The 27232-nt window shown below is 45.4% G+C and overlaps 1 protein-coding gene across 5 annotated transcripts in view; it reads right to left on the bottom strand.

Annotated features, from left to right (window-relative positions):
• Positions 1 to 8561: 8561 nt before the first annotated feature.
• Positions 8562 to 27232, bottom strand: part of ATP13A3 (ATPase 13A3) — a 73720-nt gene continuing 55049 nt past the window's right edge. For 4 of the 5 annotated variants that reach the window (XM_074190601.1, XM_074190599.1, XM_074190603.1 and 1 more), the window contains 14 exons: positions 23784 to 23908; positions 22895 to 23073; positions 22546 to 22668; positions 22379 to 22458; positions 21718 to 21760; positions 21523 to 21632; positions 21197 to 21293; positions 20406 to 20478; positions 19616 to 19793; positions 18223 to 18410; positions 16207 to 16295; positions 15046 to 15126; positions 13341 to 13430; positions 8562 to 8808 (listed from right to left, as the gene is read on the bottom strand). In XM_074190601.1, coding sequence (XP_074046702.1) covers positions 8611 to 8808; positions 13341 to 13430; positions 15046 to 15126; positions 16207 to 16295; positions 18223 to 18410; positions 19616 to 19793; positions 20406 to 20478; positions 21197 to 21293; positions 21523 to 21632; positions 21718 to 21760; positions 22379 to 22458; positions 22546 to 22668; positions 22895 to 23073; positions 23784 to 23908 — 1654 coding nt within the window. In that variant the 3' untranslated portion in view covers positions 8562 to 8610. The remainder of the gene's footprint in view (positions 8809 to 13340; positions 13431 to 15045; positions 15127 to 16206; positions 16296 to 18222; positions 18411 to 19615; positions 19794 to 20405; positions 20479 to 21196; positions 21294 to 21522; positions 21633 to 21717; positions 21761 to 22378; positions 22459 to 22545; positions 22669 to 22894; positions 23074 to 23783; positions 23909 to 27232) is intronic. The other variant, XM_074190602.1, reaches the window with a different exon arrangement.

Below are 27232 nucleotides of genomic sequence, written 5' to 3'. Positions count from 1 at the left end.
CAGATATGCTCTTTACAGTGTAAAATAGACTGAGCAAGTGTCTGAGGGACTGTCCAACAAGAGATGACCACATATTTTGGTACATCAATTTGATGACATTATGGCTTGTCAGAGGCTACTTCTCAACTTGGTCTGTCTCTCTAGACCAAACATTTCTGTCCCTCGGGTGTTCTACAGTCCAGCCAAACTGGTTGTTCCCCAACTTTGTTTTCCATCTCCTGCCTCTGTGACCATCTGTCCCTGGAATTTCATGCCATAAGCACCTTCCCTCCTCCCTACCACTGTGGCTCCTGAGCTTCCCACAAGGCTCTCCTCCTACAAGATCCTTTTGTTGTCACTCCTGGGGGTTAATCCTCGCTCCCTCAAAAGAAGAAATGCTATTGTCCTTGAATACAGAAGCAGAACGGATGGGGGTGATGGCGAGATCAGAGGTGTGACATCCAGAAATGGAGGAGCAGGTCCTGGGCATGGAGTAGCACGAGGAACTAGGAGATTCCGGCTGTTTGAGGGAGAATCAGTGTATTTGTTGATGCACCTTTGTACGAGGGCAGGAGTTGGGGGAGCAAGGCTGAGAATCCAGTGTTGAACTCTTGGAGAAAGGAACTAGTGTGCCGGAGATCAACAGGAAGAGACCACCAAGAGTAAGGGGCATTAGGGAGCAAGGAATACTCTGACTCCCAGATCACAAACACTGAAGGGGAAGAGGGGAGTGAGAAAAAGTGGGAGCAGTGCTATCAGGAAGGAGGGGGGACACTCAATGAATTGACAGCTACTAGGTCCTGGGCGCTGGGCCAAGGGCTGTAAGAAATTGAGTTGAGGAAACCTGAGACCAACAAATATTAAGTGATGCACCCTGGCTGATCCAGCAAGCAGCTATGTCTGAGGCAGGATCTGAATGCAGGTCCTCCAACAGCAAGTCCAATGCTCCTACTCACTGGCCACCCAACTTCCTTAAGAGGTTTAATACGAAAGTAAGTTGTTTTTGTTCTTTCATGGTGGAGCAGTTTTCCAGTTCATACTGATTCCCCACCCATTGGGTATAGGAGGATAGATGCCATTCATCATTTTGTCTTTCATCTCCCTCTGGGCTCACTCCCTCTACCTATACTCAGCATTGCCTGGCAGGCTGGGTCCTCCCAAGGACTTGCAGATTGATTGTTAGGGATAATTCAGAATAGAGACCCTCCCCTTACCATCACAAGCTCCCAGTTAGGAGAGACAATTCTGTCCATACTTAGGTAGGTCAAGGGCTTTGGGAAAGAAGGGAGTTAGTAAAACTATAAAAACCTTTAAAATAGAGGGTTAAAATAAAATAACAGAAAATATAGGTTTGACATTTTCAAGTTTTTTATTGTAAAATTTTCCCTGTAACCTATTTCAGAAAATGACCACACTTCAACTGGAGAAGATTTAATCTTTGATGCAAAAACAGAATAGGGGAAATTATTAACCTTTATTTGTATGGCCTCGCAAAGAAGCTGCACAATATCTCTGCCCAAAACGACCCCGCAAAGACTCTCACGCTTGCGCAAACTATCATCTCTTGTGGTCTCTTCCTGGCAGGACCAGCTCCCAGCATCCTGATCACTGGCCTCCTAAGTTTGTGACTAAGGCAGGGGAGAGACCCAGGAGTCTTGACTTCTTACTAAGTCACCAAGGGGCCCGCTAGGTGAAGACTGAGCACTCTCTAAAGAAACCAGGATTATTGTTGTGAGAATCATAACATTAACAGGAGGGAGGGAGGAGGGAAGGGAAGAGGGAGCAAAGGGGGCAGGAAGAGGGAAGCAAGGGAGGGAGGAGGGAGATGGGAGAATTAGAAAGGAGAGATGGGGGAGAAGGAAAAGAGAAAGGGAAAAAAAGGTTAGAGAAGGTAAATTTTTGAGAGTGGTGTTTACCTTTTGATTTAATTTAAAAGTAGACTGTGGGGGAGGTTAGTGGCACAGTGGATAGAGCATCGGCCCTGGAGTCAGGAGGACCCGAGTTCAAATTCAGCCTCAGACACTTAATAATTGCCTAGCTGTGTGGCCTGGGGCGAGTCACTTAACCCCTTTGCCTTAAATATTAAAAAAAAAATTTTGAAAAAAAAAAGTAGCCTATGTTCCCTGACTCACCCACATACTGTAATTTAATTTATAGGCTGAGAGGGTAGGTCACTGCCAATCCAATCCTCCCAGAAAAGCTGAGCCGATCAAGCGCAAGACTGCCGCCAAGGCTCCTGGCTAGCTCTGTGCCCGTGTTAGCGCTGCCGGCCCAGGAGGACCCAAGGGCCCCTCCTCGGTGCCACACGCACACCCCCACGCACCCCCTCTTCTGCACAAACACCCCCACCCAACACAGGCAGCATCAGTCCTGCCCAGACTCAGCCTGGCCCCAAACCCCTGAAAAGCTGCGGATCCTATCCTGCCCCTGCTGACTGGAGGTGAACCTTCCTCTGGCCAGAAGGCTCACAGAATTTCTCTCGCAGCCATTGCATACAGGCCTCTGGCCCCCTTCCCCACCCACCCCCAGGACCCTGACCTTGTCCTTCCCTCTCTTCTGCTTACACCGTCCCCTCGAAGTCTTCCAGGCAGCCACACTGGATCCTCCTGGCTGTTCTATCACAATACCCCATCTCCCCCTTCCAGGCATTTCCCCTGGCTGTGCCCCCTACCGAGGATGCCTACCTCCTCAGCCCTGGGCTCCCAGCTCCCTCATTGCCCTCTCCCCAGCCCCTCGAGTCTTGCTTGTGCTTGGAGATCGGCTCAGCTTTTCGGGTCATCACATTTTAGGGTGTCTAGCCACTTAAGACCGAGCTCCTTGAAAGCAGACTTTCTTTTGCCTTTCCCCATCTCCCCAATGGTCTTACCCTCTTCCTAAGCCCTCCCAAGCCCTAGCCCCCCACCAAAAGAGAGAAGCCTAGGAGAGGGCCTTGGAGGCCCCTCCCAAGATGTGGTAGAAGAGGTGGCCCAACTGTGCCCTCTCCAAGAGTGATCCTAGGGAGACGCAAAATACTCTTGGCTCCCCACTACACGTCCCAATGCGCCTCTTGGTGACCCCACTCAGTAACTTTTCCGCCTCTGAAGTCCATGATTGAACTTTCCACCCAGTGGGAATTGTGGGAGCCTTGGGTGCCCACCCCCAAATCACTCTCCAATTTCCTGGAATGCCAGGGAACTTAGTATCCAGACACTCTCAGATGCCCCCCCAGCATACCCGAGATCTCACCATTACCTACTTAGCAATCCCTCACCAAGGCCCCTCTCCCAGCCTCAATGATCTGTACCTCCACTCAGCCTTTCGCAGATCATTCCTGTCCTGATTGCAACCTCAACCTCAACCTCATTCTTTGCCATTTGCCCTCTTGTCCTCTCATTTCCCTTTTCTTCTTTTTAACTCAGTTAAGTTTCATAAATGGGCAGAAATTAAAATTGCATATGGAGGAAGGGGAGAGGGACTAACAGAAGGAAAGGGGATACTTCTGGGGGAAGGAACCCAACACCACTCCCCATCAGCTCAGGGACAGGCCAATTGTTACCCTTCTTCACAAAACCTCAGTCTTGCATTTCCATCATCTGCCTCCTCTGCTCCCACTCACAACCACTGAAGAAAACCAGAATAAGTTTCCCAGTCAATTGGGTTCACTCATTACAATCCATGTCAAACAACCTGAACTGGGTCCTCCCTGATGATCCCCCATCTCAGTCCCCATAGGAGTTATTCTAAACCCTTTTACTTCTCTCAAATCACAACCTAACAAATTGAAATCATTCTGTAGAACAAGCTTTTCCTCCCATTTTTTTTTCATCTCAATCCTCTTGACATCATCTCCCCCCTTCCTTCTTTGGGCTCCCTTCTTGTCAAAGCAAACCCCACTGGGTCTTTTACTTCATTCCCTCCCAACTTTTGCAGTAGTTTGCATCTTGAGCTATCCCCTCCCCTTCTGGAATATTCTGTTTCTCCTTACCGACGGGTTCCTTTCCACAGCTTTCAAATATTCCCACATCATCTCCTGAGGGTGGGAATGGCTTAAATAGAAGAATAACAAACAAGGGAAAAAGAGGCAAAAGCAAGGTTCCCTGACAAGGAATGAGAGATTAGACAGAAACCCCATGTTTCTAGTTCATGAACTTTCTGTGAGAAAACTAGTAAAATAATATAAAGGGTGGGGGGAGTACTTTGTAAGTCAGGGAAAACTTCCTAGTTTTTCAGGAATTAGCCCTGAGTCATTTCTCTTCTGTATAATCATATCAGCTCACTGGAGGAAAAGTCAGAAATACAAGAAAATGAGCTAGTGCAAAGGTGAAGCAGCAGTCCTGAATTAAGTACCGGAAAGTCAGAAACGAGAATGGACGACAGAAATATCAACAGTGTCATCAGGGAATTTCTCATGTAATTTTCACAGTTGATACTAGAGAGCTTAGAAGGTCATGTAGCAAGCAATCATCTAACTTAAGAACCAAATGGAGACAACTGCCAAAACCAGAGTATGGTGCAGTGGATAGAGCACCAACTCTGGGGTCAGAGGACCAGAATCCAAATCTGGCCTCAGACACTTAATCCATACTTAGCTGTGACCTTGGGCAAGTCACTTAACCTCACTGCCTTCCCAAAAGAAAAAGAAAAAAGAAAAGAAAGTAGTATTGAGTCACTAAGCAGAGAAGTGCTAGGTAAAAGATCAACTAAATCAAGTCAATCCAAAGACATTCAAGGATGAACATGAAAGGACAACAGAAGGAAAACAATTTTTAGAGAACTATTTTATCTGTTTTTTAAATCAAGGACAGGGGAGCTATCACACCTGAACTAGGGTTAAAATTAAAATTAATTAAAATTAAAATCTCTTATGTACTTAAAACAGAATGAGTGAATTGGTGTGTGGATACTCTATAGAATGTGTGTGGTACTCTATGGAAACATTTTTTTTAAGGTTTTTTTGCAAGGCAATGGGGTTAAGTGGCTTGCCCAAGGCCACACAGCTAGGCCATTATTAAGTGTTTGAGGCCGAATTTGAACTCAGGTACTCCTGACACCAGGGCCAGTGCACTGTCTACTGTACCACCTAGCCACCCCTAAAGAGGACAAATTTAAAGAATCTAAAAAGCACAGGAAGGTTTATATGTCATAAACAGAAGAACATGGTGTATACGGTTATGTCAAGGAAAAGAAAAATATCCCAAAAAGCTGACTTGCCACAGGAAATGAAACTCAGCAGAAACTGGGGATAGGCAGGGTTGTGTTGCCACATTTTAAAATAGGTTCTATTTTATCTTTTTAGATTCATAGCCTTTTCTGATTCTACTCTGCAATCCACCATTAGCTGGACCTCTCAATTGCATCACCTGCAAAGTTGGTCACATGTCACTTCTGTGGCCTCAAGTCCTAACAATCCTAAACTAGAAAGATACTTAATAACTAAAGTACCTTATGGGTCAGGAATTAATTCTTTCAAAAATGGTTATCAGTAAGTTGTTAAACACCAAAGTAGCAGTTAACCAAAAAAGGGAAAATCCTAAATCCTCTGGGGAAAGAGTCCATCAACCCACTGTTGAGAGAGCTGGGAAATGGTCCCACTGTCTTGGAGAGCAGGAGCTATGCTTGAACCCAAAGACATTAAGGAAAGGGAAAAGGACCCTTATGTACAAAAATCTCCCTAACAGCTTTTTTTTTTGGTGGCAAAAATTTGAAGAAATCGAGGTCTCGATTGGGAAATGATTGAACATATAGTATATGAACATCATGGAATACTATTGTGCTCCAAGAAATGATGAAGGAAAATTGTTTCAGAGAAACCTGGGAAGATTTAAACGAACTGATGCAGTCAAGTGAGCAGAGCCAGAAAAACAATTTATACATGATCGACAATATTGTAAAGACAAACAATTCTGAAAGGCAACAAAATAGGCAAACAGTTCAAGGCCTAGGGTGCTAAATACTTTTAGACCACAGTTCACACAGAATGATTTTGCTTAACCAAATGCTTCTTGCAAAGATTTTACTTTTTTCCTTCCTCTCATCAGGAGTGGAAGTAGGTGGGGAAAAAAAATGGGATTTCTGTTAATTAAAAATTTCAATAAAATAATGTAATATGCTCAGCTGTCCAGAAATTTATAGAAATGTTAAGTATCACTAAAAATCTGTATTCAAACAAACCACAAACAAAAATCACAATCACAGAAAAAAAAGAAAATATATTTTATTCACTTGAGCTGTTTTTTTTTTAATTTGGAATAGCTTTAATCCAAAGATCTCATCAGGCTATTTACAATTTTGAATTTACAATTATGTATGTATGTATGTATGTATGTATGTATGCCTTTTTGACAACAGGGTACCATTCTCGAGCAGCAATACGTATTTTAAAATATAAAGATGCAGTATCATTTCTCTGATATAAACTAACTTTCTTGTTTAAGCCAAGTTTTCAGGGAATTCTGTAATCTAACAGGAAATAACTTTATTTCTATTAATTTCATGTGCACATAATTATCAAATTCTAGTACATTAAAAATATTTGTAAATGCCCATAAACTGTACAAAATTAACATCCAGAATTTTAAAAAGTGTTCAAAACCACCCTCCCTCCCCCCAAAATATACAAAATCTAGGTTACAATGTCAACAGTGCATGCACAAAATCCTAGAATGTTTTCCAAAGTTTGAATTCTAATCCTGTCTGGACACTGCATCTAATAACAATTTGAGAAACAGTGTATAAACTTATTAAATTCTTATTTTTCATGCCTTTAACTATTCAGAGCTTCCTATAAATAAGGTAAAACAAAACTAAAAAGAATGAAAATGGGAACAATTTTTTCTAAATCAAAATGTTTTGCAAAAAATTGTTCTAATCAAAGAATTTACAAGGGATCATGAAGAATCATTTCCTTTGTACATGGCTTGGCCAATGTGATCCCAACATTATTTGCAGCATTGTTTTTGCAGCAGACAGTACTAGAGAATAGAAAACAAACAGTTATCATTAATCCTATTTGGGAGGGAGGTGCCAAAGGGGAAGAGGGGATAAGGGACCTTTCAACAACCCTGAGGGAAACACTTTAAAAATCTGGTTATTTATTAAAAAAGTAAAAAAGTTACATATCATTATTTAACAATTACTTTCTTGGACATACCAGTCCCATAAGTATGTGCATAAATAAAATTTAAATCCACAATATTTATAAAATCTTATTACATCAAAATAAGACATGTACAGATTTTAAATTTTAAGTATGTATACACTCAAATAATTTAATATGAAATTCAGAATCAAAATGTCTATGTAATGGCGACCCACACAGTAGAAAGGACATCCTCAATCTAGGGCATTAGGAGGGCCCACTAAAGCTGCTCACCTGAATTTACAAAAAACATTCTTCCACATTCTGGAAACCATCAGTTACAATCTACAAACCACCACTCATCCTATGGTCAAAGCTAACTTCCTCAACGCTTCTTCCACAAAGCTAAAAACTATGTCTTCCTGTGAAAACAATATGGACAGATACAATAGAAAACCTTCTAAGCCCCAGCATATTAAAAAAGGGAGCTTCAAAAATAGCTGCTCTACTCTCGCTTTCATGTGTGAAGATGTTCAATGTGATTGATTAGACGATTAGAATTTTTAAGCTGCTTCTTAGTCACTCTCATTGAATCCAATACTTTAGCATGGGAACCACACAAAAGAAAAGTAATGATCTGGAAAATCCATCAGGACCTGCTCTTTAGGTAATGCTTGTGCCTCCTGGGTTCCCTCGAACAAGCAAGAAGGATAAACAAATGTGAAATGAAAACAAACAGTGCTAAATCACAGCCCAAAAGGTCTAAGATGCATAGATAGCTTCGAAGAATCATTCCATAACAACAAATCTTTTTTTAAAAAAAGCAATTAAAAGTGAATTCCTAGTCCATCATCTCTTTGCTACAGAAAGCCTCCCGAAGGAGGAAGGAGACGGGGGCCTCGTCAGGGGCCACGCCAGCGGCTCGGCCATCCCCTCTTGGGTGTCCATGTCCTTCAGGTCTTTACACCCTGAGGAGAGGTTGGAAAGACCATTGGGCTCTGCTGCCTCCAGACTCCCATGGTGCCTCTAAAGGCCTGGGTTCCCCAGGACGAGGGGTGGGTAGGGAGGTGTCACCCTCCCTCTCATCTCATCCTGCCCACCACTGCCCCCAAATGGTCACGATGCACCAGCTGCCGAGGGTGTGGCTACCAGAACTGTCAGATCAGTTGACCTTGAAGCTGCGCAGCCAACTGGGGGAAAACCTTGCAAGGCTAAGTTATGATAGAAAAAAAAAAAAACAATTAGGACCTAAAAAGGGAAGATGCAGAACGAAGGTCTCCTGGACACAAAACGCTTGCTCCAAGCGGTCAGGGAAGCAAGGGAAGCATAGCCCGGACGCAGCTACTCTGGTGGATGCTGCTACAGGCCAGATTAAGTAAGAGATCTGAGGAGCCTTCACCGACCCCCCCCCCGACCCCCAGCAGCAATCCCTCCTCACTTCATCATCCAGGATGGAACAGAAGCATGAAGAGGCCAAATCATCAGGCCAATGCCCCCACCCCGACTTTGACCGAAGCCCCCCCCCCACCCCACTCCTCCCAACACTGCTCGAGGCGAGCCACCAAGGGCCACAGCTACGTGATGGTGATGACTTGACAGGGGCCATTCTCCTTCGCTAAGGTTTTTGCTTCTGTGGTTGTGCTGGGCTTCGGGGGCCACTCAGGGTCAACCAGCAACTCCTGGGCCAGATGCATGTACTTGGCCTTGGGAAGCTGCTTTCTACAGCCAAGCACCGACAAGATACAGCACTTTCCCCAACGGTCCACTGACTCCTAAGAAATGAAAGGAAAAATAAAACACAAGAACAATGTTCAAACTTCGGCTTTGAAAAGCTGAGAAGCTAAAACGTTCCCTCTGAGCCACATTCAAGTTCTGAGAAGGACTCCAAGAGATAGAGGGGAAATGTCCCCCAAACCAAAACTCATTTCAGAAAAATGAGCCTCCTCTCAACTCCTTAGGGAGAGAGGATGACATCCTGTCCCCACTCTCAGCCCCCTTCCCCAAAAGGCAGTGAAGCTAGCAATGGATGGTTAGGGGGAACTCATGAGTTAATGGACTCCTTATCAAGACCTCTTGGGGCATTTCTGGCCTTTCTATGTGAGAGGCATAAATGACTCCTATCTATCTCAAGAGGCTCCTTCCCTCAATTAAGAAGGCCTTGTGGGCTGGAGCTTCTGGACAACTCCATGAAATGAAGTCAAGGGCAGAGGAGATACAGGACCAGGGCCTTCCTCAAAGGCCTGAGGAGCTCTGCCTCAGTGTTGGGGAGGCTCGTGGTGCCATTTCTCTGACTCATTCCTCCTCAACGGCTCCCATCTACACCCTCTGAACAGACTGGACATTCTTCCCCACAATGACTCCTCCCTCCTGTGACTGAACTCCTGGACAGAAGGGACTCTTCTTTGTCCTTGTATCCTCAGTGCTTAGCCCACAGCAGGTGCTAAATAATCAACGTGAAACTTCAAGCAATTGGCCCCAAAAGAACAAGGCCTTTCTTTTGGAGGAGGCCCAAAAAGCACCAGGAGAGGTGGCCAGCAAACGTGAGGGAGGCTCTTCCCCAAGATGGCGAGAACTTTGTGGCTGATGGTCAAAGTCACAGGCACAGTTTGACCAGGTGGTAACATTACAACATCTATCAGCCTAGAAAAGGCATAGAGTGAGAAAGAAAGTGAGGAAACAAATGAACTTATTTCTGAAATCTACTGATTCTGGGGAAGATGTCAGGAATGATACAGAGGGGTGACACTGGGAATGAGAAAGGACCCAGGTTGGGGTCTGGACAGCTTGCTTTTATTTTGGTGGGTTGTTCTTGATTTGGGAATTCACACTTTCAATAACACCAACCCCACGCTGTCAAGTTTTATATTAGGCCTAATTGGGGGGGGGGGGGGGGGGGCTTTCCTACCTCTAGAGTCTACATGAAATTTTCACTGGGGAGAGGGATGGAAGATGGAATCACAAGGGGAAGGGATTATGCGAGTAGGTTTTACAATATGACTTAGAATTAAGAAGTATAGCTTGTCACCAAGAAAAAAAATAATTCATTCCAAAAACAAAAGAAATCCTCTCCATCCACTCTTTTCATTACACAAGAGCTGAGAAATCATTGCAAAGAACTGCTAAATTCCTATGAAACCAGAGGACCAAGATGAACAAGTTGAGGACGGCTTTCTGATAGAGTGGCCAGCACCCCTTCTCTAAACAGAAGGGCCTCCCAGAAGTTTTACCAGTGTGTCCAGACCTAGAAAGCCACTGGAAATGGGATGGCTTCTTCAAAAGGAGCTCAAACAATTGTAATTGATAACAATGCTCATGCCTTGATTTTCGAGCACAATTTTAAAATGATTGATTAGAAAAAGATTAAGAGCCAAGGTAAACCATTTATCATTTGATACGTCTCTTCACCTTCCCAAAAAACCACATGCACAAAGAATGGACCAAACAAATGATGATGATAATAATAAAAAAGGCTTATATTATAAAGAAAATGTGTGCCAACAACATCAAAGCAAACAAATACATGGCCAAAAAGTGGCACTCCACAGAGACTCAGAAAAGGAGCAGGAGAAGGAGCGGGCAGCGACAATGGCAAGGGAAGAGAGCAGAGCATGGGAATCGGGAGGAGGCCGAGGCTGCCTCAAGTGGGGCTGGGGGCCCCAGGGGAAGGTGGAGGAGCCCCAACCAGCCTCCTCTGCCCCACCTTCCACCATGATTATTTGAGAAACAGGCCCATGAGCTGCATCAGAGATTACGGGCCAGGGTCACACATGAGGAATGGATTTCAATGGCATTGTGCTTTTTTTCAAGGCCTCTGTCAATACAAAGTAGATTTTAAAGCGGATCCTCCCCCCAAATTAACATCTGTAGTTAGGGAATAGGACCAGTCTTTATTCAATAACAGCCATCTCCATAAATGTGGATAATTCATACTCTGATTAGCATAAAGACTCAAATTCAATTTGCTCACAAACACAAGCCAAGTACAAATCCATGACAGTTCTGGCTCCTCCCAAGGACATCAAGGTGAGGAGACAGAATAAGTGAGACATAAAACCTTCATGGAGTTAGCAAATGTTCTGCTGTATCCAGTTTGTCATCAGATTCCCCCCCAAAGGGCAAGCTTATTTAGCAAATGAGGAAACTAAGGGCCAAGAGGTCAAATAACTTGCCAAACATCCCTCAACTATCCACAGGAACAAAGCATGATAAAGAATACAGTGGCACCACCTGAAATGATCTATGATGTGGCTAAGCAAAAATCTCATTTTCTATCATTTAAATGAAAACTATGTGAAAGCTGAGGTTCCTTAAATGGCAAGCTGCTAAAAAGCATTAACTGGCCTCCCCTTGGTAATCCTGTATTAGGTTAGATTTTTCTTTCTATTAAAAAAAAAACAATTAGAGTCAAGGCAGGCAGTTGAGTGTGGTGCCAGGGAAGCCCTGCTCTAGACTATTCTAGGGGAAATAGAAATGATGGGGGGGGGGGGTCCTCCCTCTAGGCTGATCTCACTATGCCATGCCAGAAGATCCAGCCAGACTTCCTGGAATCAAGGCAGCAGACTCGAGAAGAAAAGTCCACCCGGGCAAGGGTCCCGGAGCTGCCAAAGGGGGGCCCAGTTCCCTCTGGAGAGACTAGTGCCTTACAGAGTGACAGGAGAAGGATAATCAAAGTCCAAGTGCTGTTCTAGGATGAAGATGCATTTAAACTTTAACACTCAGTTTTCACATCATCCATAGACTTGATGTTTATTTAGTGTCCGAGTCTGGGCTTCAATTCAGAAGGGCTTAAATGGTGTAAAGGCTGCTCTCCTGTGACTCTTCAGAATCACTTTGCTGCCTAAACAGATAGATGACATGAATGATGCCTGCCCTGGGACTCTGGTAGGCCTGGCCCTGACAGGTTCTGTTACTTATTCAGGAAGGAAATATGATGCTATTAATAATTACAATTATTAACAGCTAGGTTAACTCACATTCGAGAAGTCATGTAAGATTATTAGTAATAATTAGTAATAAACTCTTAAAGAACCATTTTAAAAATCAAGTTATTCTAGCCAGCAATAAAACCAGGGGAAACAGGAAACATATTGTTTCTGTGTTTTTGTTATCTAAGTAATTAGTCCAAAAGGTCTAATTGGGGGAGGGGGAGAGACAGGATGGGGGGGGGTTGGTCTTTCGATCTGATGAGATATTCAGATGCTCCTTTCTAAGGGGAAAAAAGCCACAGCTACAGGTTTTTACCAATAAAGACAACCAATAAAGATCACTAAGTGTGTCTTATTGGTCCAAATACTGATCCTGGACGTGTGTGTGTGTGTGTGTGTGTGTCTGTGTGTCTGTGTTTGCACATGTGCTGTGTGTCACAGTTTCAGCCAAGGACTGGACCAATATACTCTTTTGCTGACAAAGTTCCATGGTAGACAAGCCAGAACATCAGAGAGGGGCCCCCACCCAGTCTGTATCTAGGTACAGGCCTCTAAGAATTCTTTACAGATCATTGCAGCAAAGGGGGATGGGGTTCAAAGTTCACTTCAGAAGGGAGTGGGGGGAGGGCCGAGAGTGAAACCAGCTGAGCCCCCCTGCTCAGCAGCCTGAAACCTGTGAAGAGTGCCCAAGCCATCCCAAAGGTCAAGATCAGGGGAGCTGGAAGGTTGAGAGGAGTGGCTCTGCAGTCGGCCCAAGGGGACACTGGCAGGGCTCCTCAAGTCCCCCTATGGGCAGATCAGTGCAGGCTCCCTTGTTGGACTGCCATGTGGAAAATGAGGGCGTCCCAGGAGGAGGCAGCAAACACCAGGAACAGGGACATTTAATGGGGGTCTCGAGTGTTCTAGGATAAATAACAATGAGAATTCTTGGCCTTCCCCAAGGGAACGGTTTTGTTTACTGAGTACTGGATACAGAAGATGCTAAGCCACATGGAAAACAAACCTGAGGAAGCCAGGCCTCAGAAAAATCAAGGACTCTAAGAACAAATTTCAATTTCTCAAGAAAAAAAAAAAAACAAAATCAAAAAACAAACACTAAAAAAACAAAACTGAAAATGTTCAAATCTCAAAATTGAACTAAGAACTTGACACAAACAGTTAAGGTTGGAAAGGAGAAGAGACTCATGGATGCTAACACATATCGATGTCTGGAGAATCACAATGGAGAGAAAGATGGGAGATGAGGAGGGAAGGAAGGCGAGCCCGCCCCGAGCCCCCCGGGCCTGTCCCCACCCCCATCCCCAACCCTCCCAGAATGCACAGGACACACAAGAGCCTGGAGAGACGTGAAGAATTGAGAGTAACTGTTGATTTCCAACCTGTGGCGGCTGTGTGGTGGTGAGGCGATATTCTCCTTGTTTATCTCGATTGAACACAACCTTCCAAAGGACCGTGTCCAGGAGGAAGCTCTGAGACACATTGCAGTGGGTGGAAGAATGAGAAAGGGCTAGCGATCATTCTTGAGTCAGGTGCACATGACACAAATCTCAAACAAGGCAGCAGAACATGATAAAACAAGAATAAGGATAAGGCGCCTAACTGCCCTCTCAGGGTCTCTGGTCCTTTCCGGGAGACCCTGCAGAGTAGGTCGAGGGAAGGCACAAGCAGAACATTCATGCTCAGGGATCACTAGGAAGGGTTCGACACACAACCATGGGCTGTACAGGATAATCACAACCACCTGGGAGTCGGGTGACAGGGGCGTGATCCTGTCCATTTTATAGATGGGAACATGGAGGCTGAGAAGGGAAGTCATTAGCCAGGGTCACAGAGATTAAGTATCTGAGGTGGGATGCAGATCCAGGCCTTTCCTGATTCCAAGTTCAGCCAGTATTCTTCCCACTATAGCTCACCATAAATATCTTTTTTACTCTGAAATTTTAAAAAATAAGAGAAAGGCAACCAGAATGCTCTCCTTGAACATTTGTTAAGTTTCACAAGGGAATAAACAGAATCTAGGTGGAAAGGAAAAAACATGATTTCAAACAGGGTGTGAAGATGCAGCTCCCACCTCTAGCATGTGGCTGCAGCCAGATTACAACAAAGCTGGGAAATAATAATACAATAAAACACAGTTAATGGGACATTTCAAAACTGAGTCAGTGTGTGGCCCCCATTTCTATTGGTGTCCAACACCCCTGAGTCGGTTTAGTATCTGTTTCTGCTTTTGCTTCCTCCAGAAACCCTGAGAAGGGCAGAGAAATCTTCACTCGTAGCAGTTAGTGAGGGAAGAGGCAGAATGCCACCAGCCCAGCCACATTGCCCCATCCCAGCCGAGTGCTCAGAAGGGCCAACTCTCCCCAGCCCTCCTTTCAAAGCCTAGGAGGACAGGACCCTCTGCTCCACAGTTCTGAAAGTAGTTCAATAAAAAACTGTGAAATCCATTCCCTGCGACATCCCACTCTCGTTGCTAATGTAGAGCTAACCAGAGCCGCACGATCTGGTGCAAAACTCAGTGGGGATGGAGCAGCCACCTGGTGCAGGCTTGTTCAGGCAACCCCTCCCCCAAAGAGACTTAATGTCTGCACCTCAAAATCATGAGGAAGAGGAGGGAGGGAGACGGATCCCGTATTGGGTTCTGGAGAAAGTGGCCAAAGGTCACTTTGTAACATCCTTGTGTTTACGAAATAAAAAGGTTTCCAAAAAACCACCAGCCTCATTTCCATTTTCTTGCTACTGGCAACATTTTCTCCTCATCTTTAGAAAAGTATTACTACCGATTTCCAGAAAAATCCAGAGTGTTGAAACTGCCCGTATCTTTGGCATTCCCCGTGGCTCCATCCTTGGGGGCATCTCATTGCTTATTAAGAATTATGGGAGAGTGGGGGACTGGAGGAGCTGAGGATGGCCACTCAGCCAACACAAATCTTTTAAAAACTCCCATGAAAAGATCATTTAAAACTAATAGATAAAGAAAGCCAAATGGTCTTTTTTTTTGAGCTTTGTCTAGTTATCTCCCATCCCCTCCTCTACAGACCTGGTTAATCGATCCGCACCAAAACCCAAAGCACCTGGGGGACTTACCTCTGCCAGGATCGAGACAAGCGTATTGATGAGAATGATGATGAGCATTGTTATACGCCACTGATACGGAACACAAACAATCTAGAAGACACAATTCCAGGGAGTTCACATTACAGTTCCTGTTGTGGGAGTGGGTGACTCTACCTACATGCTCCAGTCTATCAAAAATGCATATCACTAGCCACAGCCCATGAGCTACAACAGACACACTGGGTTTCTAAATGAATTAAAACATCAGGTTAGGAGGTAAAACCCCTTCCTCTAGTGGAGCAGACAGATAGCTGGCCTGAGGCCCCTTTCCCTCCCCAACATATCACCCAGCAGCACCTCCCTGAGGCCACAGGCACAAGAGGAGCAACTCAAAAACTGTCAAGGAAGGGATGAGACAGGGAAAAGTCCCTGCTTTCTGCTGCCCAGGCTTGGTTATCACCAGGACCCTAAGTTGGTTTCAGGGAGTCACAGGTAACCCACTGCTACCAAGCAATGCACGAGCCAGGTCACCCAGGAGCACCTGCATCACTTAGCTCCTCCCCCAAGACTGACCCAGGAGCCAGGAATAGGACTTGTGGCCCAAATGAAAAGGGAAATTACTCAAAACAAGTCCAGGCTGCACCTGGGCAAGCTGAAACAGGACAGGTTTTTAAAGACCCTCCCCTTCAGAGTTTTCTGAATGGTCCTGGTCGATTCCTTTTATACTATAATGGTCCAGTAGAAAGGAGAATATTAATTTAAAAGATAAAGAATTCCCCTTTTCACCATGTGTATGAATGCTCAGAATTCCTCACTGGGCTGGGCACCAGCTAATATGTCAGTGGATAAAAGGGGGTAAGATACTTTGACTGCTAAGACACAGAGGAAGGGCAGGGTTTGGGGTTTGGTTTTAATTTTTGCAAGGCTGTAGGGTTAAGTGACTTGCCCAAAGTCACCCAAAAAGGATGAAGTATGTGTGTGAGGCCAGATTTGGCTGGTGCTCTATTCACTGGGGCACCTAGCTATACCTAAGGGCAGGGTTTTTAAGGCTGCTTGAGTCCCAAGGAAGATGGTCTGCCATGCAGTCAGGGTCCTCCTGCCTACTTACTGGCATGTGCTGACTGTCCTAACCCAGGAGCAAAATAAGGAACATTCAGGAAAGGGTTCTGAGACAGAGACTTGAATTCTTACCTCAAGAACCTGGTCAATATAGGCAACAGGATGCAACATGATGAAAAAGATGAAGATATACAAAACAATCACAGAAACAACAAAAAAACCTGAAAAAAGAAAACAATCTTGAGATTAACAATTTGGTTCTGCTAGGGTCCCAAACATTCAGTATCTTCCATTTTCACTCCTCAAACCTGCCCAAATGCTGGTGAAATCACACACAGCATTTCCTCTGCTCCTCAAAATGAGCAGTTTTATCGAGGGGAGAGGCCAGGCACTGCAGGCAGCTAAAGCAAAGACCTCATTCAGGACAGCAAGCATAGATTTTGTGAGTTTTCACAAACCAAGACAGGCCCAGAACGTTTGCAATTTGTAATAAAGTTACTGGCATTTCCCCAACATAAACAGCCCCAAAGAACAAAACAGCTTATTGACAGAACAGACTTAAGTCAGATTTGAGTTCTTCTGATACTGATAATTTCCCCAATGACAAAAACAGCCAACATTAGATCAAACCACATACTTTAGAAACAACAGCCACTCTCACCAAATAGCACAAATAAACCTCCTTTGCCCGATTTACTTGAGTCATAAAATCTCTAAGGATTTGTTGATAAGAAAAGTTGGTTAGCGTGCAAACTTAATTGAAAGTTTTTCATGACAAGATTCAAGGTGACGGCCCAATCTCAGGACATGTAGTTCCTGCTAGGTCAGGCCTATGCTAACCCAACTCTCTTATGATAGTCAGAGAGTAATTTGGCACAGTGAAGAATATAGGAAGAGGGGAAGGGAGAGAAGACATGGCTGCCATCACCCACCACACCAAAGAATGACTGACATCACTGAGGTTCCCCAATGCTTTTTGGACCCACGATGTGAAGTCCTTCCAGTCCTGGTTCCAGATTCCCTTCTCAGGCTGGTTAGATAGCCCCCCACCCTCCCATTCACAAGCACTGGGCCAAACTGCCCTACCTACTACTATATTTCACATCTGAGGAGCACTGGTCATACTCCAAACCTCAATTTTCTTCCTCCTTACCTCTCAGAATCACTAGTTTCCTTCAAACTTGAGGCAGGGGGAAGTTGGGAAGTGGTAGGGGAAGAGGGAATAAGCATTTATAAGGCACTGTGAGCCGGGCACCATTCTAGGAGCCTTAACAGAAACTATTTCAGTTGATCTTCACAACCCTGAAAGGTGGGCATTATAATTATCTCTACAGATAAGGAAACGGAGGATAACAGAGGTGAAGGAACTCACTTAGGGTCATAAAGCCAGGAAATATCTAAGACCAGATTTGAACCTGGCTCTCCTGATTCTAGGCCCAGTACCCTGCATACTCTGGCACCCCCTAGCACTCCCAAAGTTGTCCAAGACTCCTCAATCCCCTAGAAGGTGTGAGTGCCATACACAAGAGTGATGCTCAGCATGCTTCCAAGAAGGAACAGTGATAGTTCACAATTTCATCATCTGTGGCTTCTCAAAGAGGCCCTACTTGTCGTGGAACTTTTAAAAAAGCATTCAATTTTCTACAACTCTAACAAGAAAACTGGGCTACTGCTTCCTGCCAACTAAAGGAAGAGGCCAAGCAGCAGAGTCAAAGGGCAGAAAGAGCTCCCCCAATTTAAGTTACCTTCAATACCTATCTAGTCCACCTTCCCTGTTTCACCAAGGGGAAAACAGAAGACCAGAAACAAGGACTGCACTTCCTAAAGTCATTCAACTCAATAATTAGTGGCCCAGACCATGTCTCTGTACTTCTAGATCTGTGCTACTAAGCTAAGTGGGAAAGAGAAAATCCAAGCCAAGAAAAAAGAAGCCGAGTCAAAGGGAGGGAGGGAGGGGGCCAGGCCTGGATCTGAGGCTTCTAAGGCAGCTACTCCTCCTCTGAGGGACTGAGATATCGTGCTTCATCTAGTACCTGGAGTGTGTGGGGGGTGCGTGTCTGTGTCTGTGTCTCTGTGCTCCCACACCAAACTCAGAACTGATCTGTCTGAGAAGACCAGGGAACAGTCTGGCCTTGCCAGCACACTCACCATTCTTGTAGCAGGGCTGCCTAAATGGTTTTCCTTTAGAAAAAGCAATTGCCACAATGAGGTACTGGAAGCTGGAGATAAAAAATACGGTGGTATTTTCATAATTCTTTATATTGTGTGCATCGTGTTCAGTCTCATTGTCAAAGTGTGAGGAGTTGGAAGAGAAGCTCCTGGACAGGTTACAGGCACTGAAATAGAAAACAAGATGCCATCATTTTTAAAGCACCCTCTGCCCTCTCTCTCCTCTCTCTCTCTCCCTGGGGCAGGTAAATGGGTGCCCTAACCATCTGCCCTATCCTGTACCTCCTCCTTCCCAATGGAGGCCCAGAAGTCCTAAGACAAGCTTCTTCAAGTCCCAATGACACACACCATAGGATAAAATAGGGCAAAAAAAAAAAAAAAAATAGGGCAATTGCTTTTTCTGGAAAGACCATGCCATAGCTTCGGCCCTGGCCAATGGAATGGTGGGGCTAAGACATCTGGATGCAGGCCTTGGGGCAGCTCCAGGAATGTGTCCACCACCAGGGCCAACAGCACTACCATCACTACATAAGGAACCAAAGACTCTGCAGGAACCATCCAGGAGAATACTGGTCCTTTGGGGGGGGGGGGGGGGGGGGGGGGGGGGGCTGCGCAGACCTACAGAATCTCCCAAATGCAAGTCTAAAAACCAACTTCAAAGCTTGGTGTCCCCAGGGAGGGCAATGAGCACAGGGGATGAAACTGGACTTGCCACAAGGCTGCTCAGCATGGGGCAAACAGAGACCAGAGCCAAGGGACCATGAAGAAGGAACCCACCAAGGGCCCTTGCTGTACCCCCCTCAGAAGTCTTTCTGAGAGGTTCCGGCATCACCCCTCACCCATTTACAGACACAGATTACACACAAGACCATTTTATTCAGCCATTCCAGCTAACGGTGGAAAACTAACTTGTCAACCAAGAACTACCCACACTGATTCCTTTCTTTCTCCATTGTTCCACTGTTAACAAAAGCCTTATGCCAGTCCTCTTCAGCCTAATCTGGGTAATGCCATTAAAGCAAATACAGAGAATACTCTCAATGGGGGGGAGAGGTGTGGCTATTAAAATTGTCAGGCTGAACATTCCATTGCAAGAGGAAGACACCAGTCAAAGGCAAAAACCTGTATTACATGGAAAGCTTTTTCTTTCTGTAGGGGAATTTTCTTGTTTTCTTTTTTTCTGGGGAGGGGGCAGAATATTAGAGAAGAGAAAGAGAGAAGCAAAGAAAGGAAATAGCAAATTTTTGACCATTTCTATCCAATTACCATCTTGAAGGTACATTTTAAAATCATGGGTCAACACTTAACCCCATTGCCTTGCAAAAAACAAAAACAAAAACAAAAACAAAAACAAAAATCATGATCGGCTTACTCTGATTGTGGAGTCCAAAGTTCATACCAAGGCTGCTGTCTAACCCAAAAAAAGCCAAAACATTGGAAGCCAATGGAAATGATGATCTGAGACAGAACAGAGAAGAGCAGAGCCCCAGAAATGAGGCCTGAGGGTGGTCTTTGGGCGACAAGTTCCTTCCAGGCAGGATTTAAACTCACTGTGGGAAGAAATGGAAAACATTAAGATGCCTAGATCTGACAGCTCTTTCCGACAGACTAGAACATTATTTTTGCTCGAGATGCCCACAAGGAGCTCCCAAGGTTTTGGTGGGGTATCCTTCCCACTCCCCTACCCCCCCCCCCCCACACACATTGGGAAATAAAGGCAGAACACATGAAGAGAAGTAGGCCCTCTCTGGCTGCGTGTAGGTATACACAGACCCAGGGTCTCAGCTCCCCCCAAGCACTAAGGCCTATGATCCACAGAATCAATGTGTGAATTCAGAAGAATTTTTGAAAAAAGTTTTCAGTTTTCCCACTTCTCCAGTCCTTACTAATGCCAGACACGGGTTATACATGAAGGGACAGAAAGACAGACAGACCAGCCCTCACCCTCAAGAAACTTATTCTCTATCAAGAGAAATGGCCTGTGAATTCTTAGGTTGCTTGAAAGCAACCAAAAGCCCACAGGACCTTCTTGGCAGCAGCATCAGGCTGGGGCAAACAACCAAGTCTGACTCTCATTTTAAACTTAGTAGTAGTTTTAGTTACAGAATGATTTTCCTAAAGCATGCTATTCGAGGTCTGGAAAACGGAGAACAAGTACTTACTTGTAAACACCACTACCAAGATGACGGCCAGATCAATAAAAAGGAACTGGAAATCTCCTAAATTACTCAGGATCTAAGGAAATCATTTGCAGTTTATTTGTAATCATCACCATTGCCATGTACCCAGTAAAGCCAATGCAGGCCCACTTATTTGTAAACATTTACCCACAAAGTTAAACAAATCTTCGTTTTGAACATCAAAATCAAATGAACTAAAAAAGCACGACCCTATTTTTAACTGTATAAACTGGAAACATCCAGACGCACTACAAATACAATCACCCTAGTGACCTGACTGAAGTGTCTTCTGTTACAGAGGATTTGCAAATGAAAACTTTTGTACCCTATACATTTGTCACTAATGATAATGGTCTCTACTAAGAAAGAAGCACCATTTTCAGATGCCACAGCTCCTATACAACATGGCCTTGCCCATGCAGCCATTTCCCTCAGTGTACCACATACTGACCATCTGTTGAGAGTGACACTGGTGCTAGCCAGATTGGGGGGTGGGGATGGAAGGGGCAGTGGGCAGATCAGGAGGCAGAGCACAAAACCTATTTCCCACTAGTCCCCTCTTTAATAAGCCTCGGTTTTAGTAAAGACAGGGATAAGAGGGTTGAGGGGGGCATAATGTGCTCTTTAAACCTTAATTGGAGAAGCACCACCAAGAAGAAAAAGAGGATCCCCAAAATGTAGGTGCTCCAAGCCTGCTTCCCCCCATCAAGCCCATGCTCACCCACTAGCACCAACATTTGGACAAATAGTCCTGCCCCAGGCCAGTCACTCACCGAGTACAGCAAAGTGACGCTACAATACTGGATGATGCTATACAAAGCCATGAATTTAAATACACAGAAGGAAGTTATCAGAGCTGCCCGGCCTTCCCTGCAGAAGAGAAAGCAAGACCTGCATGGGAAAGGAGTTCCTCAAGGGCTCCCCACTCCCCTGCTCCAGACACCATTCTAGGGTCCAGCTAAACCAGGAACCCTCCCCTTTAAGAACTAGGGACCAGATGGGCCTGGTCTCACACCAGGCTTCCCTAGGCAATGACTCTTGCAGGGCTTTGGGGCAGTGCCAGGGGGAGAGAAGGATGAGGGGGCAGACCCATGCTTACCTGATGAGGTTTGGCACACAAGCAATACTGGGGGTCCTGGAGGTGAAGGGAGACGCCACTGAAGCCTCAAGCTCAGACAAGGAGATGCCTCCATGGGCCCTCTTCAAGGCCTGCCCACCACGAGAAGACTGGTCAGTTGGTTTGGTAGGAAACAGAAGTCTAAGTTAAGCAACTCCACACACTCTAGACACTTACCCCACAATCATTGGCACCGTCACCGCACATCCCCACGTAGTAACTACAACAAAAACACAGAATTTTGAGCTCACAGCCTGACTGACAAGGCACTCCCTTCCACAAAACCCTCTGAAGTCATGGGCTGTGGGAGGAATGGGCCAGATCCTGGGGGAGCCCCTTCCCTCCAGGGCCCAATGGTCATCCAGAATCTCTGCCACATTGAAAGAGTCCCAACTGGTGCCATGGAGAGCAGGCTGAGGAGCTAGCTGAGCTCCAGGCCAATGCCTCGCTCCAATGCTTCTTTTGAGGGGCCTTGACAAGGGGCAAGATGCTCCTGTTGGAGCTATCAAGGAAGGCTAACAGGACAAGGACCACCCCAACACTTCTGAAGGACCTCCTCCTCATCGGGCCCTCCCTAATAAGCACTGCAGAGTTGAACAAAAAGTCAGTCTGGACATGTTACAAACAAAGCAGCCAAACTCTGGTGAGACAAATAAAGTGGGTTTTCCCCCCAAAACCTTTGTAGAAGAATAAAGATATTTTCTCACAAACTTAAAACAAAAAGGAACAAGTTTTTTTTAGTTAAATAAGAGCAACTGAATAAAACCAATGCTACTTTCCAGAGATTCCTGTAAGGGCACTGCCCCTGGGTGGGTTGGGCAGGGGAAGGGTTACTCACTCCACATTCTGCAAGGCTTCCACCAGCTGTGTCTTCTGATCAGGGGCCATGCGAGCGAAGACAGTGCCATGCAACACCAACTGCAACAAACACATTGCTTAAGTCTTTGGCTCTGTCTCCACAAGCGTGTGCCAAAACCCGTCTCACCCTCAACCCAGGTCACTCACCTTGGGCACCAGATCCTGAAAATGCTCCAGGATCACTGAAAACGACTTTCCATTCATTGCGAAGTGATAGGGAGCCACCTGGAGATCCTCTAGGCTATCGTGGGCCAACTTAATCGGGATATCCTGCACATTCAAACAACCCCCAATCACCAACAGAAAGAACACAGCCTTAAAGTTCTGGATCGAAGGGGATCTCTAAAAGGACTCTGGGACAAAAAAGAACTAGGCTTTGAAGGAGAATCAGTGCCCCAGGCTACCCGATCCACTGACAATTAACCAGGGCTGGAGGTTTCCCCTCTACAAAGCTGTTCAGGGCCAGAGCAGGCCAGGCATTCCTCCACCCAATCACCTCAGAGTCGATCTCTGGAGAGCTAGTGCATTTGCTTGTCAGGGTGTCTGCATAATGCCAATTGATTTTGGCCACTTGTCCATCCTTGGGAGGTAGTCCATCTGCAATAATCACTTTATCCTGAGGTAGAATCATTCCACAGTCTCTGGCCACAGAGATAGCAGTTAGCATGTTGTCACCTGGTTTCCAAAACACACGAGTCAAAGTGAAACAGAAAGGCTGACCTACTTCTAACAACTAAATAATACACGGATTGCATGAACAAGGCAGCCCCTGGCCTCCAGAAGCTTTAACTCACCCCTCCATGTCAAGAATGACCACCCCACTCCATAAAAAAAAAAGCTACCCAGCATTAAGGTGGAAAACTTCTCTTTTCCATCTCAAAAGGCTTTAGCCCACATTCTTAAGTTTTGCTCTGTCTTCCTCTAATTCCCATTATTCTCAGCCTTTCCTTCTATTTTTCCTGGGACATGTGATGTTTAGACTGAAATAAGGAGACTGGAGCATAATGCACAGATCATCCTCCTCCTCCTCCTCCTCCTCCTCTGAGGACCACTCACAGTGTGGGGAAGATCAAGGAAATCTGAGACGTGCTACTTTCCTCCTGAATCTCTAGGGTGATTTACATTGATTATTGATTATTCATTAGGAAACACCCCATGGATGCCTACCAACAGCCCCAGACATCTAAAGGGCCACCACCAGGCCCATACAACATGACCTGCCAACTTGTGAGGGCCGGGGCAGGACTTCCTGTCCTCACAGTAATAAAGCAGCCCTTTTTTCGAGGAAGCTACTGATCAACTGAAGTGAAACACTCCTTGGAAAGCAAGCATGGGACGTGGCCTTGTGCCAAAGCTGCAGCTCCGCTTCTGGCCTGTCAGCTCACCTGTGACCATGACCGTACGAATGTTGGCTTTACGCAAATCTTCAAGTACAGCAGGGGTTTCTTGTTTTAATTTGTTCTGCATTATAATTAATCCCATAAAATTCATGTTGCATTCAATGGCATCTCTGCAAAATGGAAGTTGTTCATTATTTTTACTTGTTTCCTCTCTAATGAGTCATGAAAGCAACACGCATGATTAAGCTTCTATTCCGCTCCAGGCACCAGAATGGAGACAGACAAAAAGGACCCGGCCTGGGCCCTCCAAAAGTCTTCATTCTATCAATGTGAAGTGAGGAAATACAAAACTTTTTTTTAAAAAATCGGAGGCACCCTTTTGAGAAGGAGGCAATGCAAACCAATGAGGAGATGGGGGATGGGGAAGGGCACCAATGCACAGTGACAGCCGTTGTCAAGTTCAGGGGAGGGAACAGGCACAGAAAGTGAAGCAACTTAGACCAGTCCAAAGGATGAGATCAATGAAAGCATTCGGTCACCCAGAGACAAGTCTGCTGAGACAGACACTGTCCGCCCGGTCAGGGGCAAGAGCGGCAGGAACAAGGGGGGGGAAGTGAGGGAAAGGAGGGGAGAGAGAGCGCGAGCGAGCGATAAAATCCTTCAGTTCTGAGGCCACATCCCAGCTGAGCTTCCTGTGAAGCCGCTTCTTTGCTCCCTATTATGAAACGCTGATGATTGTTATGTTCATAATAAAGATGAATTTAACGTCTTGTTCTTCTCTTTGGTTCTAAACTAAGTGCCAAGGGACTGTCAAGACACTTGGGTTGCAACTGGCTCCCTCCTCTGGAGCTCTGCCCCCACTGGATCAGCCATCCTCAGCATTGGTGGGAGCAGGGACAGAAAGGAAAGGCTTCTGCTCTAGTGGAGGACCACACAACACACCAAATGGGAAGAGACAGATACACAGGCCCAGGCTGGGTCTGGAAGTCTGGGGGATGGGGCACACAAAGGGTGGTCAGCAACTAGGGTACAGGGCACTAAGCTGAGCCTTCCAGGAAGGAAACCCAAGAGACAGGCGGAGGCAGGAGGACAGTCTGGGGAAAGGCAGGAGGGCCAACAGAGAGAGCCCACTTGGAATGCCATTCATCTAAGTTCTTGCTTGCTGAATGACCACAGGCACAGTGTCTCAGTTTTCTTAGCATCAAATAGGGATACCCATGGCAGCCGCCTCCCAGAGTGGTTGTGAGGATCAAAGAGATCCTGTTATTAACTGCTTATACAGAGATAATAAGGATGGTTGGGAATGCAGGGCAATGCCAAGAGTCACTAAGTGGACTACAGTATGGGGCACAAGAGGCAGGGAGGAAGACTGGGAAGGTTTGACACACCAAGGACAAGTTTGTGTTTTTATCTTACAGGTTTAGAAAGGAGACAATGAGGAACTGAAGACTGGTGCCTCCTTATCAACCATCATCAACTGTCCACCTCTTCTCAGTCCTTCCTTGCTTTTTTGTCATCACCAGGATGACCTTCATACTGCTGACCCCTCAATTCTGTTTCAGTTCATTTCCTCTGTGCGCACATGCACACACACTCACAGCCCTCTCTCTCCCTACCCACTCTGATGTTCTGAGTTCACTACACATTTATGTTACGTGATGGCAATGGGCCCTCATTGCCAGGAGCCAATCCTTTTACCCCTCCCTAATTAGTTCACCATCTCATGCTTCAGAGAGACTCTTAAAAAGCTCTCATCCCTCTAATTCACCATGAGCTCCCCCTTCCCCCCTCATCCCTATCCCATCACTCATATGCCTTCTGCCCCTCTTCCTCTCTTGGTTCCTTCCCTACAAACATGCCTGACTCTCCCAACCTAATAAAACCCTCTCTTGGATCTTTCCAACCCTAATTGTCATCTTATATCTTGTCTATCTACCCTTGGCACAGTGGATAGAGTACTGGCCTTGGAGAATGGTTTTTTTTCCCCAATTCTAATTCTCTTTAACCTCTACTCAGTCTCTGAAATGGTAGATCATTCTTCTTGACGCCTGTCCCCTCTCTCTCTTCTAGTTCCTCCTATCTCTCTAGCTTTTCCTTCTCAGTTTCCTTTCCTGGATTCCTCCTCCAAATTACCTAACCCTAGATGTCCCGCAGGTTCTGTCCTGGGTCCTCTTCTCTTCTCCCCCCATATTATACTTCACTGATGATTCTCAAATTTTACCCATCTTCCCTTTAATCTTTCTACTATCCTCCATCCTCAATTTCCAACAGCTTTTTGATATCTTGAACTAGATGCCCAATAGACATCTTAAAGTCTCAATGTGTCCAAAACAAAATTCATTCTCTCTTACCCACTCCTACCTTCCCTATTTGTATGGAAGATTGGCAATGCCCTCCTTCTAGACCCCCAAGTTCACAATCTAGGATATCATCCTGGACCCCTCATGCTCTTACCTCTATATCTGAGCTGTAAAACCAAGACTTGTCCTTCTAACTCTGTAACATCTCAGGTCCACTGCACCTGTTAACATCTTTGGCCATTTTCATCTCTGTTGACATCTCTCCAATAGGGTCCCTTTTCTCTTCTGACCCCGTCCCCACTCTGGTAAAGGTCTATCTCAACTCATACCTGGTTTATGGCAACAGTCATTGGGGGTCTTATTACCTACTTATTACTTACAAGATCAAATACAAAATCCTCTATTTGGTTTTCACAACCCTTCATAGCCTACCCCACCCCTTCTAGTCTCCTTACCCCTTATTCCCTCCCCATTCTTCCATACTCTTTGACCTGGCCTCCTGGTGATCAACCAAAAAAGAACTCCCATCTCCCACCACTGGTCATTCCTCCTTCAGACTAGAATACTCTCCCTCCTCAGGTCCACCTCTACCTCCAGTCTTCCTTCAAGTTCCAGTTAAAAATCCCACTTATAAAAAGGAAGTCTTTCCTAATGCCTTTTCATTCTAATTAAAATGATTTCCTATTTCTCTGGTATCAAGCTTGCTTTGTAATTATTTGCTGACTTGCTATTCTCCCTCATTGAACAGTGAAGGTTTTTGATCTGCCATGTATCCATACTGACATTTTTGTTTCTAAATAGCTTTTCTTGACCTTTGGAGAGCAGTCACTTCATAAATGTTTACTAATAAAGAGGAGTGGGAGAGATGCCATCCAATCAGAATTACTAAGACTGGGCAAGTGATAGTAGTAGACAAAGCAAAGTGTCAAGTAAGATCTGAAAACCTGGAGGGGTGAAGGGTTTGGAATGTTTAAACTGGAGATGCCTTCAGGACATATAAGTAAGAGCTACCCAAGCAGGCAGCTGGTCATATGGGTCACGAAATAGAGATTGGGAGTTGGGAGATGTTAGTTAAAAGATAACAGAATTTATGGGAGAGAAATAGGGACAAAAACTAAAAAGACCTGGTGTTTGGGGAACCACCCACATTTGTTAGGACAGAGAAAACCTTAGGCTGATCTCACAAAGGAGACT

The sequence above is a fragment of the Macrotis lagotis genome, chromosome 6, assembly GCF_037893015.1.
Source record: "Macrotis lagotis isolate mMagLag1 chromosome 6, bilby.v1.9.chrom.fasta, whole genome shotgun sequence".
Classification (NCBI taxonomy): domain Eukaryota; kingdom Metazoa; phylum Chordata; class Mammalia; order Peramelemorphia; family Peramelidae; genus Macrotis; species Macrotis lagotis.
This window is presented reverse-complemented; position numbering and strand designations above follow the sequence as displayed.